Genomic DNA, 14,849 nt, shown 5'->3' with positions numbered 1-14,849 from the left:
GGGCAGTGCGGTCTGCAGAGGCTGGAGGCTGGAAGCTCGGAAACGGCCCCTTACCGGCTGGACTGGTGGGCGTGCCCAGGAGGGGCTTTCTGGCTGCAGAGACCCTGAGGGAGTGTAGCACCCTCCCGCCATCTGAAGCAGCCTGAAGCAGGTGATGTTTGTTCTAAAAGTTGAGAAATTAACAAATGCACTTGTTTTACAGCTTCCCTTTTTTTTTTTTTTTTTTTGCAGTACGCAGGCCTCTCACTGTTGCGGCCTCTCCCCTTGCAGAGCACAGGCTCCGGACGCGCAGGCTCAGCGGCCATGGCTCACGGGCGCAGCCGCTCCGCGGCATGTGGGATCTTCCCGGACCGGGGCACGAACCCGCGTCCCCTGCATCAGCAGGCGGACTCTCAACCACTGCGCCACCAGGGAAGCCCCTGTTTTCCTTTTATTAGGAATTATACCCCTGTGACTAATCAGTGCTAAGTCAAATATCTGAAGTCAGTGCTTCGAGGGCCTCAGGCTGTGTGTGTGGGTGGAGGACACGGGGAGCAGGGACAGTGTCTGCAGCCTGCGGGATGAGGGTGAGGTCACCTCTCCCCATGTTCTCCACCCGTTTCCCAGGAATTGGGTTGAAAGCATATCACCAAGGGGAAAAGTTACCAGAACTGGGCTTTTGGCCGTTAAAAGAATACGGCAGTTTGACACAAACACGCCAATTTGGTAGGTTTACAAAAGGGCTGTGTAATGGAAATCTCCTATGAGCAGCTCAGGGGAGGGCTGCTGCAGCCACGTTAAACATGAATTATGGATAAGGGAATGCAGTAAGATGACAACAGCTTCCAACTGTGGCCAAGCATCCTCTGAGGGGACGAATTGCTGCTAGACTTTAGCAAAACCATTCCATTCTTCCTGATCCCAGGCACTGGCAAGTTCTCCATGTGCGTCACGTATGGATCGGATCCTTGTCCCTGAGCAGCTGAACCTGTCTCCACTGCCTGTGGTTCACCAGGCCGGAGCTGAACTGCAGGCGGCACAGTGACTGACGCAGGCTGATGGAGAGTTAAAGACACAAGTTGCCTTGGCAAGGGTTCTGCAAACACCTGCTTTGCAAGCTGTCCTCCCACACAGCGACCTTGGGAAGGCCTTGGAGAGTTGCGTGGGAGGGGCCGGGATTTTCACCATGACTTCCCAGGGCGTCAGGGTTGCCTTTGTCTCCAGGCTCTTCTGGAATCAGTGAACAAGTACCAGCAGGGATTCGGTAGCGGATGAACTTGGCCCCAGCAGGACTGAGGACTCTGACGGGCACACGGCGGCTGCTCTTCCTTCTAATCTGCATGTTGACCAAGTCAGCAAGGGGCTAGGTTTCTGGTCTTTACCCCAGGAGTGGTCCAAGGGGCAGCAGTAAGGCTGGAGGATGTGCCGAGAAGCAGTTTATGGCCGCCTCCATCTTAGAGAAACGAGGCGGCTGCATTAGTGCTAGCACCGGGCGAGGGGACAGGAGATACAGTGGTGGGGCGGGGGGGAGCCTGCCCTCCCTTCCTAGGGGATGAAAAGGTCCCCGGCACAGAGCTTCTGCCTGGAAGCCCTTGCCCAGCATCAGAGGCAGAGAGCAGGCTGGCACCCGCATGGCACAGGCCGGAGCCCAGCGAGAGGGGCTGTGCCGTTGCCCATCCCAGGCAGCCTCCGTCCAAATCGCTGCATTGCCCACTGCAGCAGCCAGGGAGCCATCTGGCCTGGCCGCTGGTGAGGTGGGCAGGTCTGCAAGGCTCAGGGCGCTGCGGACGGGTGGCCAGCACCACACGCTCCCGGCTGCCACAGCTGCTGCCCAGAGCAAAGGTCCGAGTCGGGAGAGCCAGCCGGCCCCCGCCTCAGCCACTGTCGTAGACCTGCCCGTCCTGACAGGCCGTGGACGGCCTTAAGGAGAAGGCTGTGCCCCTACCAGGAAACCCTTTCTCTCCGAGCGTGAGCAAAGTTGGTTTGCACTGACCGGTGTTTGTCATTTGAATGCAGAGTGGGACGCGCTATCCCCTCAAACGTGGGGCCTCTGGTTCCCAGGAGGGGTACGGAGGACTTCATCCTGCTGTGGTCAGCTCTCCTGCACAGAAAGGACCAAAACTCCACTGTTGGGGACATTCAGTTTTTCCTCGAATCAGCTGAATCTGGGCAGCCTTGGTAGGGGAGGTGTTGCTGGCCCTAGGGTGTCTTTGCAAATGGATTATTGCCTGGGCAGCGGCAGTGGCAGCACCGTGGCAGCACACGGCTGAGACTGCAAAGCACAGCCTAGCGGCCGCTCAGGACTATGCTTCCCTTGGAGAATCTGATGACAGAGCCATACTTCCTCCCAGAAAATGCCCTTATGCACAATTTCACATATGGTTGTGTGGGTTTCTTGGATCCTGGGCTAGGAGCCCCTCTAATAGTGGTTCTGGGAAAAACTATTCAACATGTCAGGTGAGATTTCCAGGGTGGGGGGAAGCTGGTAAAGTGGTATGCCAGGGCACTGTCACCACGCACCTTGCCAGGGTGACAAGTAATAGCAGCAATAAATAACATTTAAAAAATTTAATATTAGAACCAACATGGACATGTTATAAAGCAGAAAACAAAGTCATACAATGTTTTAAGACAGGGCAGAGAATTCTGGTGTTTGGCCCTCTGGCTCCCCCAGCGGCATATCTGAGTCTCTTCTGTCTTTAGGGGAGACATGGGGCCCGAGTTTGAAAAGCAGAAGAGATACAGAAGAAAAGGAGACGATAAGTCAACTGAGAATTCAGAACTTGCAAAGAAGCTCCCACAAAATAGCCAACGGAGACAAAGGTAAGATGGGATGAGCAGATGGGGGTGGACATGGGCCAAGATTTTTTTAAGCCACTGGTAAATGTTGGTTCATAAAGGAACTTTGATCCTTTCCCCATCAGGCTATTTCTTCCAGAATGTAAGGTTTAAAGCAAAAAACACTGACTGAACGTGGTGTGCTTGGAGATTATTTGGGTCCGATAAACCTCCTTCACAAAACCCAGGTGGTTTCCGTGAATGGGAGATGTTATCAACAGGCTGGGAGGAAAAACCCCATGCTTGTAACATTTACACTGGACCAGCAGCTGGCAGCGAATGCAAGTAGTTTAAAACTGTTTTTACTTTCAGTAAAATTTTCTGGGTCGAATTTCTTTTGAACTCTTCCATTACCCTTAATTCCTGCAAAGCTAGGAGGGAGAATGTATCTGCAAAATGAACTGTGAAATGAGACTGGAAGGGGCTACTTCTTAAAAGGAAAAATAAACTTCCCGCAGTGGTCCAGTTGCATTAAGACTGTGAGAGGTGAAAACCGTATAAAGCGAGGTCACTAGGGGGTCAGAGCAGCACAAGGCAGCGAGCGTAAATGAAGTGCGTACTCCATTTGCCCACTGCACGTTGGCTTCGTTTATGAAGTAACTGGGTTTTCTGAAAGGAAGCAGAAAACCCTCCTGACACAGCTGCCTTCCCGGGAAGGCAGCCTGAAGGAAAGCCGTGCTCGGGACAGAGGGGATGGGTTCCCAGTCGTGGCTCTCTATGTGGCTCTGTCTAGTTGGATGTGGATTTTTTTTTATGACTGAGGATCTTAATTTGAAAAACCTTCCAAAACCCTCACGACTCAAAAAGTTGTAGGACTCTGCGTAGTGGTGCATTTCCCAACTGCGCACGCTTGTGAACAACAGGAAAGCTTCACTTTGCTCTTGGATCGGTGGGAAGTGAGGAAGTGATCCCCATGCTGGAAATACTCGGTTTGTCCCTTGTGCCTTTTTTTTCCTTTATCAGGAGTTGTATATTTTGTCTTTCCAAAAACCTGCTTTCTGCTTTATGATCAACTTCACTATTTGTTGGTTTTCTAGTTCATTAAAGTGTATTTTTATCCTTTTTTAACTCCTTTAAAGAAGGATTTAACTCCTTCTTTCTACTTTGTTTTTCTGTCTTGTCTTCTATAAAGTCATGACGTCCCCCCGCCCATTCGGGCCTCGTCCCCTGGGTCTTGGTGTTCAGTGCTTCCACTATCACCCTGGTCTGGAGAGTTTCTATTTTCCATTTTTCTTTCCCTGTTTAAAACCAAGTTAATTCAGGAGTGCCTGGGGCTTCCAGGTGTGCGTTTTGTTTAGCTTTTTGTTGATTTCTAATCGTACCGCACGGGGGCACTGGATTGGACCTCTCTGGTATTGCTCTTTGTGTAATCTGAGATCTTCCCTGTGGCCTTCATACATGGTCATTTTTTATGCATGTTTTGTGGGTATTTGAAAAGGGACAGAATCCTACCTACATCCATCGTGTCACGCTTATAAATTAAGTAAATCCTCCGCATCACCCAGCATGGGCATGGATTCTGTTTCTCTGAGCAGTTGTCAGTTTTCTGCTTTGCTGTTTTGAAGGTACAGTAGACGGCGGCTGCTGCTCACAACAGTCTAAATCGTGAGTAACGCAAGGCTTTGCCCTCTTAATCCTTGGAAACGGAAGCTAGTTATCACACAGAAGCGGCCTCTCGTGCTGCCCCGTGTTAGCTCGGTGGTTGAACGTAATGGTCCCTCCGCATTCTCCCCTTCTCGGTCTCTACTCCAGAACCCATCCATCACCTTCCACCCCACGCAGAGGATGGGTGTTTACGGTACGTAGAAAGTGTCTACTTTGTATCGTGCATTGCAGACACAATAGTCAGCAAAACAGTTATTAATGAAGTAGTTGTATAAATATATAATTATAACCATGTTAAAAATCTACCAGGAAAAAGCACTGCTCTCCCAGGTTGGGTGGTGGTGTCAGAGAAGACGACCCAGAGATGAATTCTTGGTCTCGGATCCAAGGGCTCAGAGACTAGCATGTCCAAAGGCCCCCAAAGCAGCAAGGGTTTGGAGACAGGAAAGAGGCTGAGCAGGGGTGCAGAAGGGCCTTATCTCAGAGCTGGAGCAAGGGCTGTGTGTAGTGCACAGAACGATGTGGGGAGGTCCCAGCTTGGGCCCGGGCGACACTCCTGAGACAGGTGGGGAGCAGATGCAGGGCTGTGGTGGAGGAGCGTGGGGGAAGGAGGTACAAATCTGAGCCATCAGTGTGTGGTACTGAAAGCCGTGAGAGAGTGAGAGTGAGAACAGAGTAAGAGGAAACGAGCCCTGACAAACGCAGCTGGAGAAAAATGAATTGGCAAAGGAGAAAAGCAAAGGCAGTAGAGGAAGATGTGGGGGTCACATAAGCGCGCCCTGCAGTTGCTTTTTTCCCCCAACACTTAAAACCTAGTGAGGTGCTCCTCTGTAGTTCTAAAATACACAGAATTGGTTCTTCCCATGTTTCTCCCAGCTCCCAAATGAGACAGTTCTCTAAATGTTGTCACAGGGAAAAGCAAGCACCAGGTCATAGTTGTAGCCCGGTATGGTGTCGCAGGACGAACGGCAGATGGGCACGGTGCTCTGAAAGGCCAGCCGGTCCACTGCAAACTCGTAGGCCTGGATCAGCCCCCGGTGTCTAGAGAAAGCACAGAGACGGCGGCAGGGTCAGTCCTGGTCCCCAGCCCCCCAATGTCTTCTGTCTTTGCAGCAGGGACGTGCTGGAGACAGGAGAGCGAGGCATCGTGACACACGTCTGCTTCGCCCCACAGTGTGTTACGGACGCTCCAGATCCCGGGACTAGAGACCAACAGGTGAGCAGACAAGTTTGATGGAGGGAACTGAGTGCTGGGAGGCATCTGGCTGAACAGGGAGGCAGGAAGGGTCAGCCTCAGGGAAGGCCTCACACGAGGCTGCTTGGAAGCCAGGCCAGTAATAATCAGAAAGGGTCCCGGGCTTCCCTGGTGGCGCAGCAGTTGAGAGCCCGCCTGCCGATGCAGGGGACACGGGTTCGTGCCCCGGTCTGCTTTGCCTCTGTCACTGGTATTCAACACCACAGGTCCCTAAGCCTTTTTGTCTTGGGCTCTTGGCACGTGTGGCCTCCTTCCCGCTGTGTCCCTCCCGCTCCCATCCCACCCCCCTCCAGCGTCCTGCTGAAGTGCCTGAAACGCACCCAGCACGTGTTGTTGGCTGATACCACCCTGCCCGCATGTACATGTATGCTCCTGACTTCTATGAAAAGAGCGGCTAAGCCTGAGGGTACCTCAGGCCTGGGATGTTCTATTAATAAAATCAAGCTAAGAGTGTCTCGTCTGAACTCCTACAAACCTGGACCAACCCAGCCCAAGCACTGACCTCCGGTGGGTGACGAAGTTGTCCAGGTCGGCGTTGCGCACCACCCTCTCGTAGGGCACGTGGGCCGTGATGAGGCTGTGGCAGTTGAAGGAGATGTGCCGCACGGGGTGTCTGGAACAGATGGGAGAGAACGCTCGTCAAGGTCAAGTCCACTGGAACTCAGCACATCCCACCTTTGCTGCTTTGGTCTCGGAAGTCTGGAGCTGCAAGGGACTCTAGAACCACCTAAGCCAGCTTTTTCTTTTACAGAGGAGGAAACCGGGCCCCCAGAGGGGCAGTGTCTGCCTCAGTTCCCAAAGCTAGCTGGAGAAGGCCCCACGCCAAGCCTACTCTGTAAACACGTCTCAACGTCCCTGTGCTCACTGGCTGACACCCTAACACCTTGGTGCGTTGGGACATAGAGGACAAACAACCTGAGACAATTCGGACACACGCAGTGGAGAACAGCGCCATTTCTGACCCCCCGGCTGGCCAGCCGGCCGGCCCTGGGCGAGTCACTCCAGCTCTCTGAGCCAGGTTCCCCAGCGGCAGGCTGTGTTGAGCGGTGCCCTACACAGGCCCGCCAGTCCTGAAGTCAGAGGGCTACAAATGATACGTGTACTCTGGGTTGTGAAAGCCATTCAGAAAGTTTTGGAACAAAATGGCTTGAAACCTATGTAGCAAAGGCTTTTGTTCATTCTAAAAACTTCTTTCCAGCAGAGCACTGAGCCAGGAGACACAGGATAAGAAAGATGTCTAATGCAAGCAGATGCCTGCCATCAGAGGGATTCCCAACTGTTAAGAAGGTGAGATCCATTCCCACAAAAAATAACCAGTGTTTCTAGAGCACAAGAGGAGACACAGAATTCAGCACCTGGCAGCAGGAACAGGAGACCGCAGCACGGACTGCAAAGGCAGCCAGGCCGCTGCAGAAGGGCGGAGGGTGGCACGGAGGGGCTGAGGGGGAGTCCCTTCAGGCTGAGCCACGGCTGTGCCAGAGGCAGGGACAGGCGTCTTGGCCACAGCAGAGGATTCTCTCAAGAGGGGTGCCTGAGTCCAGGGTTTGCAGCACCAACTAGAGAAAGTGTGGCTGGAGGACTTTGCTCAGGGCCCAGTGAGGCAGGAGGGATGGAAAACAAAGCCGCGAGGAGGACAGGGAAGGGAGAGCGGGCTGGGGAGGGCAGTGGGGCAGGAGACCGAGCAACAGCGGGACCAGAGCTTGAGAGGGAATCAGGCCCAGCAGCAGCACGCTGTGCCGCGAGGACGCGCGTGAGCACGAGAACCCGGGCGGGAGCCTTGCTTTGGTGGCCTTCTCCGGGACAAGCCACTAAGCACTGGTGAGAACCGCATGTGCACTTACAAATGAGTTAGGAAGGCTGGGACGGGACGACAGTTCTGGGCACGACCTCGCTTAGCCTGGCTTCCCCTGAATGACCCATCCGAGGGAGTGCAGCTTTTCAGGGAGAGAAATGAGATCTGCTGGAGTGCAGGCCTAGTGAACTAAACGGAGCTGCTGGCGGCGGTCCCTGGGGGCCTGGACTGCCGAGGACGCTGTCCTGGAGGCCAGGTCGAGCCAGCTCTTTAAAACAGAAGGGTGTCCTTAAAGGCAGACGGTTCTGGGCTTCCCAAGCGTGAGTTTTAGTTGCCTTTTGGCACCACCTGGTGGCAACTCAGTGCATCACCACAGCAGGCAGGGAGGGACAGAGCCAACCAAGAAGCGGGGTGGCCACCGTGGTCTGAGAAAGATGCAGGCCCAAGCACCGGTTATGGCCACCCTCCAAGGAAGAAACCAGTTCCTCTTTTGACCTCGTACTTAAGCTAGACTTGTGAGCAGTCTTCATTTTATCACTCTCTGCAGTTAGTGGGGACACGTCTCATCCCAGAGGTGCTGAGGGACAGCCAGGGGAGCTCGGTGCCCGTCTCGCACAGGCACGGGGGCTGGATGGATGTGGGCAACAGGGGAGAGCCTCGGGTCCGCTCCAGCCGACCCCTGCTCCAGGCAAGGCCGCCTCTGCTTTAAAGGTCAGACGCCAGCGCGCAACGTTTAACCGGCTGGGCCACCTTAGTGTCCATTTACCTACATCCATACAGCCCTCTGCTGCGCTTGGGAGAACAGCTCTTGAATTTTAGAGCTAAAGGTTAAAGTTACAAATTCCTCCCTAGTTGAAGCCTGAATACTTTCAGTCTGAAGCGCCCTTGTAAACAGTAAGGAAGAGCAAGACTTCCTGGAGTGGAGGCGATGGGGGGGCCTGGGCCCGCCCCACCTGGGGGCGGATGGGCTGCCTGCAGTGCCCCCGCCCGCCGTCTGGCCTGCCCCACTGTGGTCTCTACCCGAGCTGGGAGCTGTGGCAGTCTGAACAGTGCCACTTCTGAGCCCATTTCACAGCAGCTGACTTGCAGGGTTCCAGTGAGGACCACGTGGTAACGTGTGGACAGCACTCGCACAGTACCTGGCTCAGTGACTGACTGATGCCATCACTGCTGCTACTGTGGTTACTGGAAGCACCTGAGGACCCACCTTACCTGGAGTGCACCTCCCACAGCTTCTGGTTCATCCGATAATCCCACACGGAGACCAGGCCCTCCTCGCCCCCACTGACAATCTTCCAGTCGTCCATCTGGACTGAAGAGACTCCGAGCTGGTGGGCAGAGATGGACAGGGCGATCGTGTCAGTGCGGAGGTCGTGGATCCTCACCCTGCAGGGCCAGAGACGAGCGCAGAGATTAGCATTAGAGCCTGAAATGACGAATTCCTCCTCAGCCATCCTGGTCTGTGTACAGCAACCCTATGAAAACAGTATGAAACCCCTCCGTTACGACATCTAAATACTGATACTAAGCCTTCACCACCTCCTTAGTGCGCTCTCAGAGGAGGCCAAGAGGCACTAGAAATGAACTAGTTTAGAGCACTCCCCGCCGTTCAAAGCACGGAATAAGGAGGGCTCAGAACAGATACACTAGCTGCCCTGCTGCTCACTTCAGGGGAGACGCCTGCCCTGGGCACAAGCCCATTGCGATGGAGGCTGACCTGACTGCCATGGGGACGTCAGCCTGAGAAGGCTGTCCAGAGGGTAAGTATACTGCCCAGCATGGCAGTTTTGCTGTTCATATAAAAGTCTGTTAAGAGCAAGTTGTAAAACAGCTACATTTGTCTGAAACCTGAACCCTTACCTGGTTGGGAAAATAACACTTTTCGGGTAATTTAACTCAACTTTTAAGTTCATCACCATCTTGTTGAAATTTGGAAAGGCGATGCATCTACAGTTGACTAAGCATAACAGAATCGTGATAAGAGTATGTGGACACTTGGCAGTCACTTACCTAAAGTTCTGAGATAATTACTTACCTTGTAATAATCTGAATTTCTTTAAGAACATCTTTAAAAACCACTTTCTATACAAGTATATGCTGAATTTCCACATAAGGATAAATTAGATGAGACAGAAATCTCTTATCCACTAGAAGTACCAACACAGTTCCTGAAATAAGCCATAAGAGCTAAAACTGAATGTGGCAACATTTCAGTACAGGTGAAATTAACAGCCCCTATGCTGCAAGTCACAAAGGAAAGACAGTCGCTGCCCTGAAAAGATGCCACTAGCTAGCTAGCAGGGGAGCTGGACAAACATGTCTGACACAAATAATGTGGGGAGAAGGGATCATCTCAAACACGTTCTAGGTCCTAAACTCTTACAGGTACATGAGCACGCACAGACACAAAGTATCTTTGCGTGAGGGGAAATTATTTGAACTGGAAATTCTATACCTAGCTCACCTACCAAGTTTGAGGGCATAATGAAGACTTTTTTTTTTTTTTTAAACATAAAAGGACTCAATGTGAGCTACCCATGGATACTCTCTGAAAGAAAGTGATGTAGAAGGGCCATGAGGAGCCGACACACACGCCACGGAGGGATGTATGAAACAAACACTGAATGTTAGCAGACAGCTTAGAAAGCCCTATTGTGTCAGCTGGGTGGGCAGACGCACACAGGACAAACCCACCTCTTAAGAGCCTCAAGTCACAAAGCAAAACTCAATATAGGGACTTCCCTGGTGGCACAGTGGTTAAGACTCTAGTCAGGGAACTAGATCCCACATGCATGCCGCAACTAAGGCGCCTGCCTGCCACAACTAAGACGCAGCACAACCAAATAAATAAATTAAATTAATAATTTTAAAAAGCAGGTTTGAAAAAGAACCAAATAGTACTTTAAAAAAAAAGATTTAAAAAAACCCCTCAATATATGCTACACACGAAAGGCACATTTGCATGTGACAAGGAAGAGGTGACAATTTTTAATACCTGAAAAGGTAGATTTCAGAGCAAAAAGCATTAGCCTGAGAGTACTTCAAAATGATGAGAAGGATACAGTTTACTAAATGTTTGATAAAACGTGCCAGGAAAGAAACAAAAAACCCCACATGATACCCAAAACTAATATAAAACTGTAAATCAACTATATTTCAATTAAAAAACCACACATGGACCTAATTTCTGTAGGTTGATTTTCCCCCCTTTTTAGTAATTCAGTTTCTTTCATCATTATAATCTATTTGGGTTTTCTATTTCTTGAGTTCATTTTTTGAATCTCCATATTTGAAGACCCAGATGAATAAATGACATTGTAGGAAAATAAGAATTATCAAAACTAACCCCCAGGAGACAGAAAATCCAAATAGATCAAGGAACACAGAGCAAGCTGGGAAAGCTGTCGAGGAGCAAGCTGTCCCTGCAAAACAAGAACAAGCAAAATGGGTCCAACCTGGAAGGAACAGACCGCCCCCCGCATTCCCCAAACCCCGGGCTACATCTACTGTTCCACAGCACAGCAAAGGGAGGAAAGCTCTGACTCTTTACATGGAGCCAGCGTTGTTATTACGCAAAACCTGACACCGCAGGCATGACAGAGACGACAGATCTGCACCAGTGCTAGGACCTGAATAAAATATCAACTAACAGAACTCACAGCAACACGTTAACCAGCAAGTGGACTCTGTCTAGAATGTCCATTCCTGTGGTCCACCATGCCTCTCTGACAACAAGAAACCCACAGAGAGGGTCACTTCCGTGGACACTGAAGAGAGATTTGATGACACAGAACACTTATTCCTAATGAAAAGTCTTTAAAAAAGAGTAATCTACTTTTACCAATATTATTTCACATTGTTTTAAAAAAATTAGATACAATTAGATAAAAGAAGAAAAGAGAAGTGGACAAATTTATCATTAGGGTTGACAATCCAAGGTAATTCAGAATCAAATGTATTTTAATATGTCAAAATCAATAACTGTCCTTTGTACAACCACTAGTTTTAAAAATGTAATTGAAGAAAAGATCCCACTTAAATTCGCAATTATAAGCAAAATACCCTGTAACAACTTTCTCAACTTGGAGCTCTACCATATGCATTACACCAACATTAATAACAGAGGGCTCAGAGAGTTAAAACAAATATTCAGGATAGGAAGGCCTTTCTAAACATTACAAAAAAAAAAAAGTCAAGGCAAATGGTAAACTGGGAAAAATGTTTGCACCAGAGGACTAATTTCTTATAAAAAAAATTCCTTCAAATTTATAGTAAAGACTGATAACCCAGGATTAAACTTTAATAAAGTTTAAGAAAAGAAAAAATAGTTCACGGGAAAAGAAGTACTAATGGCTTTTAAACACTGTAAGACGTTCAAGTTCACTGGTAATGAGAATGCACTAAAACTACAATGCAGTAATACCACTCACCCTGCCTACCCAGCAAAGGTAAAGTCTGGTAGTACTCCGAGACCCCTTCCACGCTGGTGAGCCCTGGATAGAGAGGTACTTCTATACGGCTGATGTGAGCACAAGCCCAAAGAAAGTGACTTGGCAATATCCAACAAAATAAAAAATACACTTCACTTTGACTTAGCAGTTCTGCTTCTAGGGTTTTATACAGGCTATATCTAACATACACGTACATCCACATATATACATACAAGGCCATTAGCCACAGTACTTTTTCAGTAGCAAAGATGAGGCTTCTGTTTCAGGCACCCTGTTGACCCTCCCACTGAAAATCACTTCATACTGCTGGATAAGACGTTAACTACATCCTTTCAAGTGCACTGCTGAGCTCACAGAGTAAGCGACCTCCCTAGGGCCCACGCAGAAAACCAGGTTGGAGAGCTCCAGTTGCAATTTTGGTTGCCTCTATGCATGTGCGGTGGGAGTGAGGCTATTGGCAGGTGCCAGTCTCAGGAAGCAACAGGACTGGCTCTTACTGTACCACGGGGGCAAGGCTGTAAGACTGGGGTCCACTCAAAGGGGAGTATTGAGACCTTGCTTTATAAAAAAGCAGTATAGAACTTCTAGACACGAAAACATAATCCCTGCAGTTAAACTCATTAGATAGGCTAGAAGCAGATTAGACAAAGCATTTGTAAATTAGAAAATAAATCTGAAGTTACCTAGAATGGAGCACAAAGAGAGAAACAGATGAAAACCGTGAATGAGAGACAGGAAGGATGGAAGGGGATGATGGTTCCAGCTTACGCCCAAAAGAAATCCCAGAAGGAAAAAAATCTAGTGTGGCAAAGAAGCGATGTTCCAAGTGTTAATGGCCGATGTTTTTCCAAAATGAAAGATAGGCGTACTCACACTCATGAGCTCTAATCAGAATAAATGAAAAGAAATACGTATTACAGAGTATCATAATAAAGTGGGGGAACCGCAAAAGACACAAGGGGTCTCAAAAGCAACCTGAGACAAAAAGACTTCTGATAATCAGACCAACAGGAAAAATGAGAAACAGTATTTACACTGTCATGAATTTGAGAGACTCAACGGGGAAGGCACACAACCTAGCTCCATCAGCAGATGCCAGGTAAAGCCGTGACGGTACATCCGGTACAGTGGAGACCTGCACGGGCATCAGAGAATGAGGCAGAGCTACACATACTGAGGACAGCCGTCGCCGGAACAGTCACACACCGAGCGCACCAGGCCCAGCTGCGTGATGGCAGCTGGGGGGCGGGGGAGGGAGGCGCGCATCTGTGCGCAGGCACCCTCTAGAGAACGCCGCAGCACAGCCTCCGCTGAGGAAAGAGAAGCTCCCAGGAGACAACTTCTCCCTATATATACTTTTTTGTGCTTTTGAATTCAAAAGGTTACCTGCTTAAGTTAAAAAAATTTAAAGATAAAATTCTGGAAGGACGTACTGGAGCTGGTAACAACAGTCACCTTGGGGAAGAGTCTCAATGGAAGAATGAGGGGAATAAACGCGGCTTTTACTTTTTATTCTAGACGCTGCCATGTTGTTTAAGGAACAAGAACTCGTTCGTGACTGGGAGGGGCACCCAGAGGCCTTCACAAGTATGGTCACACTCTGTTTCTTAAGTGGGTGGGTGGGTGGCGGGAATGCTCAGGTGTTCCGTTCTTTAAATTGTACACAGCATACCTTGTATACACTCCCCTGTGGATGTTTTGTTTCAAATAAAACAGGGTTTTAGAAATCTATAGTCTTATGACCCGGGGGTGAGTGAGGTCCATGGCTTCTTCCCTGCTGGCGGCGAGGCTGACTGAGAGCTCCCTTAGTACAGCAGGCCAATCAACACCCCCACCCCACCCCGCCTCCCCTCTTCCCAGGGAGGGGTCTGTGACCAGAGAGATGCCGAGCGAGCAGGAAACACACAGAAGACAAAGAGCTCCAGAGCTCCCGCAGTCACCATTTGCAGACACTAATCTTTAGGCATTTGTGGGTTAGAGAAGGGAGAAAAGGTAAAGTTGCTGTGAAAGGAGCTCTGCCTGGAGGCTACAGCTGCACTGCTTACTAATGGAAACTTGGAAAGGAAAGGGGAGGGGGGAGAAATTTTTAGCTTGAGTACTTTTCAGTGCGTATTTGGTTAATAAGGGTCTATTTTGCTCTAGTGATTTTCATAAAGAGCTCCTCTGTTGAATATTTATACTCCATAATTTACAGTTTGGCTGTTAAGGAGACAAAGGCAAACACAAATTTGGTCCAGAAGTTCAAAGTTTGCCATCTGTTTTCCTATTGTATTTAGATACCGGCATGGATGGCTCCAAACAAAATACACAAATACACCAAAAGATACAGCATTAGTGTATTTTATCACTAAGGAAAACAAAAATGGGCCAAAAAACAGACTCGAACTTCTTCCCACAGGGAAAAAGAAGAAGCACTTAGAAGACATCTCCTCAAAAAGGCACTGCTCTGGTTTCTGGCTGACAGAAAGAGCACGCAGCAGCGCGGGGTGCGAAGTCCACGCGAACCCTTCGAGTTCACATCATGAAATGCATCTCTGCTTCACACACCTGACGGCGCGGCCCCAGCGTGCACAGCAGCGTTCCCTGGCAGAGCCCACACCCTCAGCGCTCAAATCAAATTCCTGACGTGGGGAAACAGGTAGCACAGCAAATGGGCACAAACATGCCAAGACAACTGATTCCAGGGACAAAAAGAAGCCAACGGTAGACACTGCGAATCCCTATCCAGCGTGTGTTTCATCAACTTTGCCCGTTGAAAAGAAAAAAATAATTGGTCTGAAAGCTGTAACTGTATTATGTTTAATATTCATGGTTGGGTTTGGAGGGCTGTTCCAACACTCCCTCTCTCCAGCCCCTCTCTAATGAAAATCACACCACAGGAGTCAGCTCAAGCCCGCCAATTAAAACAAAAGACACCGGAACCTTCCAA

At 49.6% G+C, this 14,849-nt stretch overlaps 1 protein-coding gene across 1 annotated transcript in view; it reads right to left on the bottom strand.

Moving 5' to 3' along the window:
• Positions 1-2,540: 2,540 nt before the first annotated feature.
• FBXW8 (F-box and WD repeat domain containing 8) overlaps positions 2,541-14,849 on the bottom strand; it is a 114,308-nt gene continuing 101,999 nt past the window's right edge. Inside the window, exons 9-11 of the mRNA XM_082852950.1 lie at positions 8,682-8,855; positions 6,180-6,290; positions 2,541-5,463 (exon numbers count right to left, since the gene is read on the bottom strand). Of these exons, the coding sequence (XP_082709076.1) occupies positions 5,319-5,463; positions 6,180-6,290; positions 8,682-8,855 (430 nt within the window). The 3' untranslated portion in view covers positions 2,541-5,318. The remainder of the gene's footprint in view (positions 5,464-6,179; positions 6,291-8,681; positions 8,856-14,849) is intronic.

This window comes from Leucopleurus acutus (genome assembly GCF_964270905.1).
Source record: "Leucopleurus acutus genome assembly, chromosome: 13".
NCBI lineage: Eukaryota > Metazoa > Chordata > Mammalia > Artiodactyla > Delphinidae > Leucopleurus > Leucopleurus acutus.
This window is presented reverse-complemented; position numbering and strand designations above follow the sequence as displayed.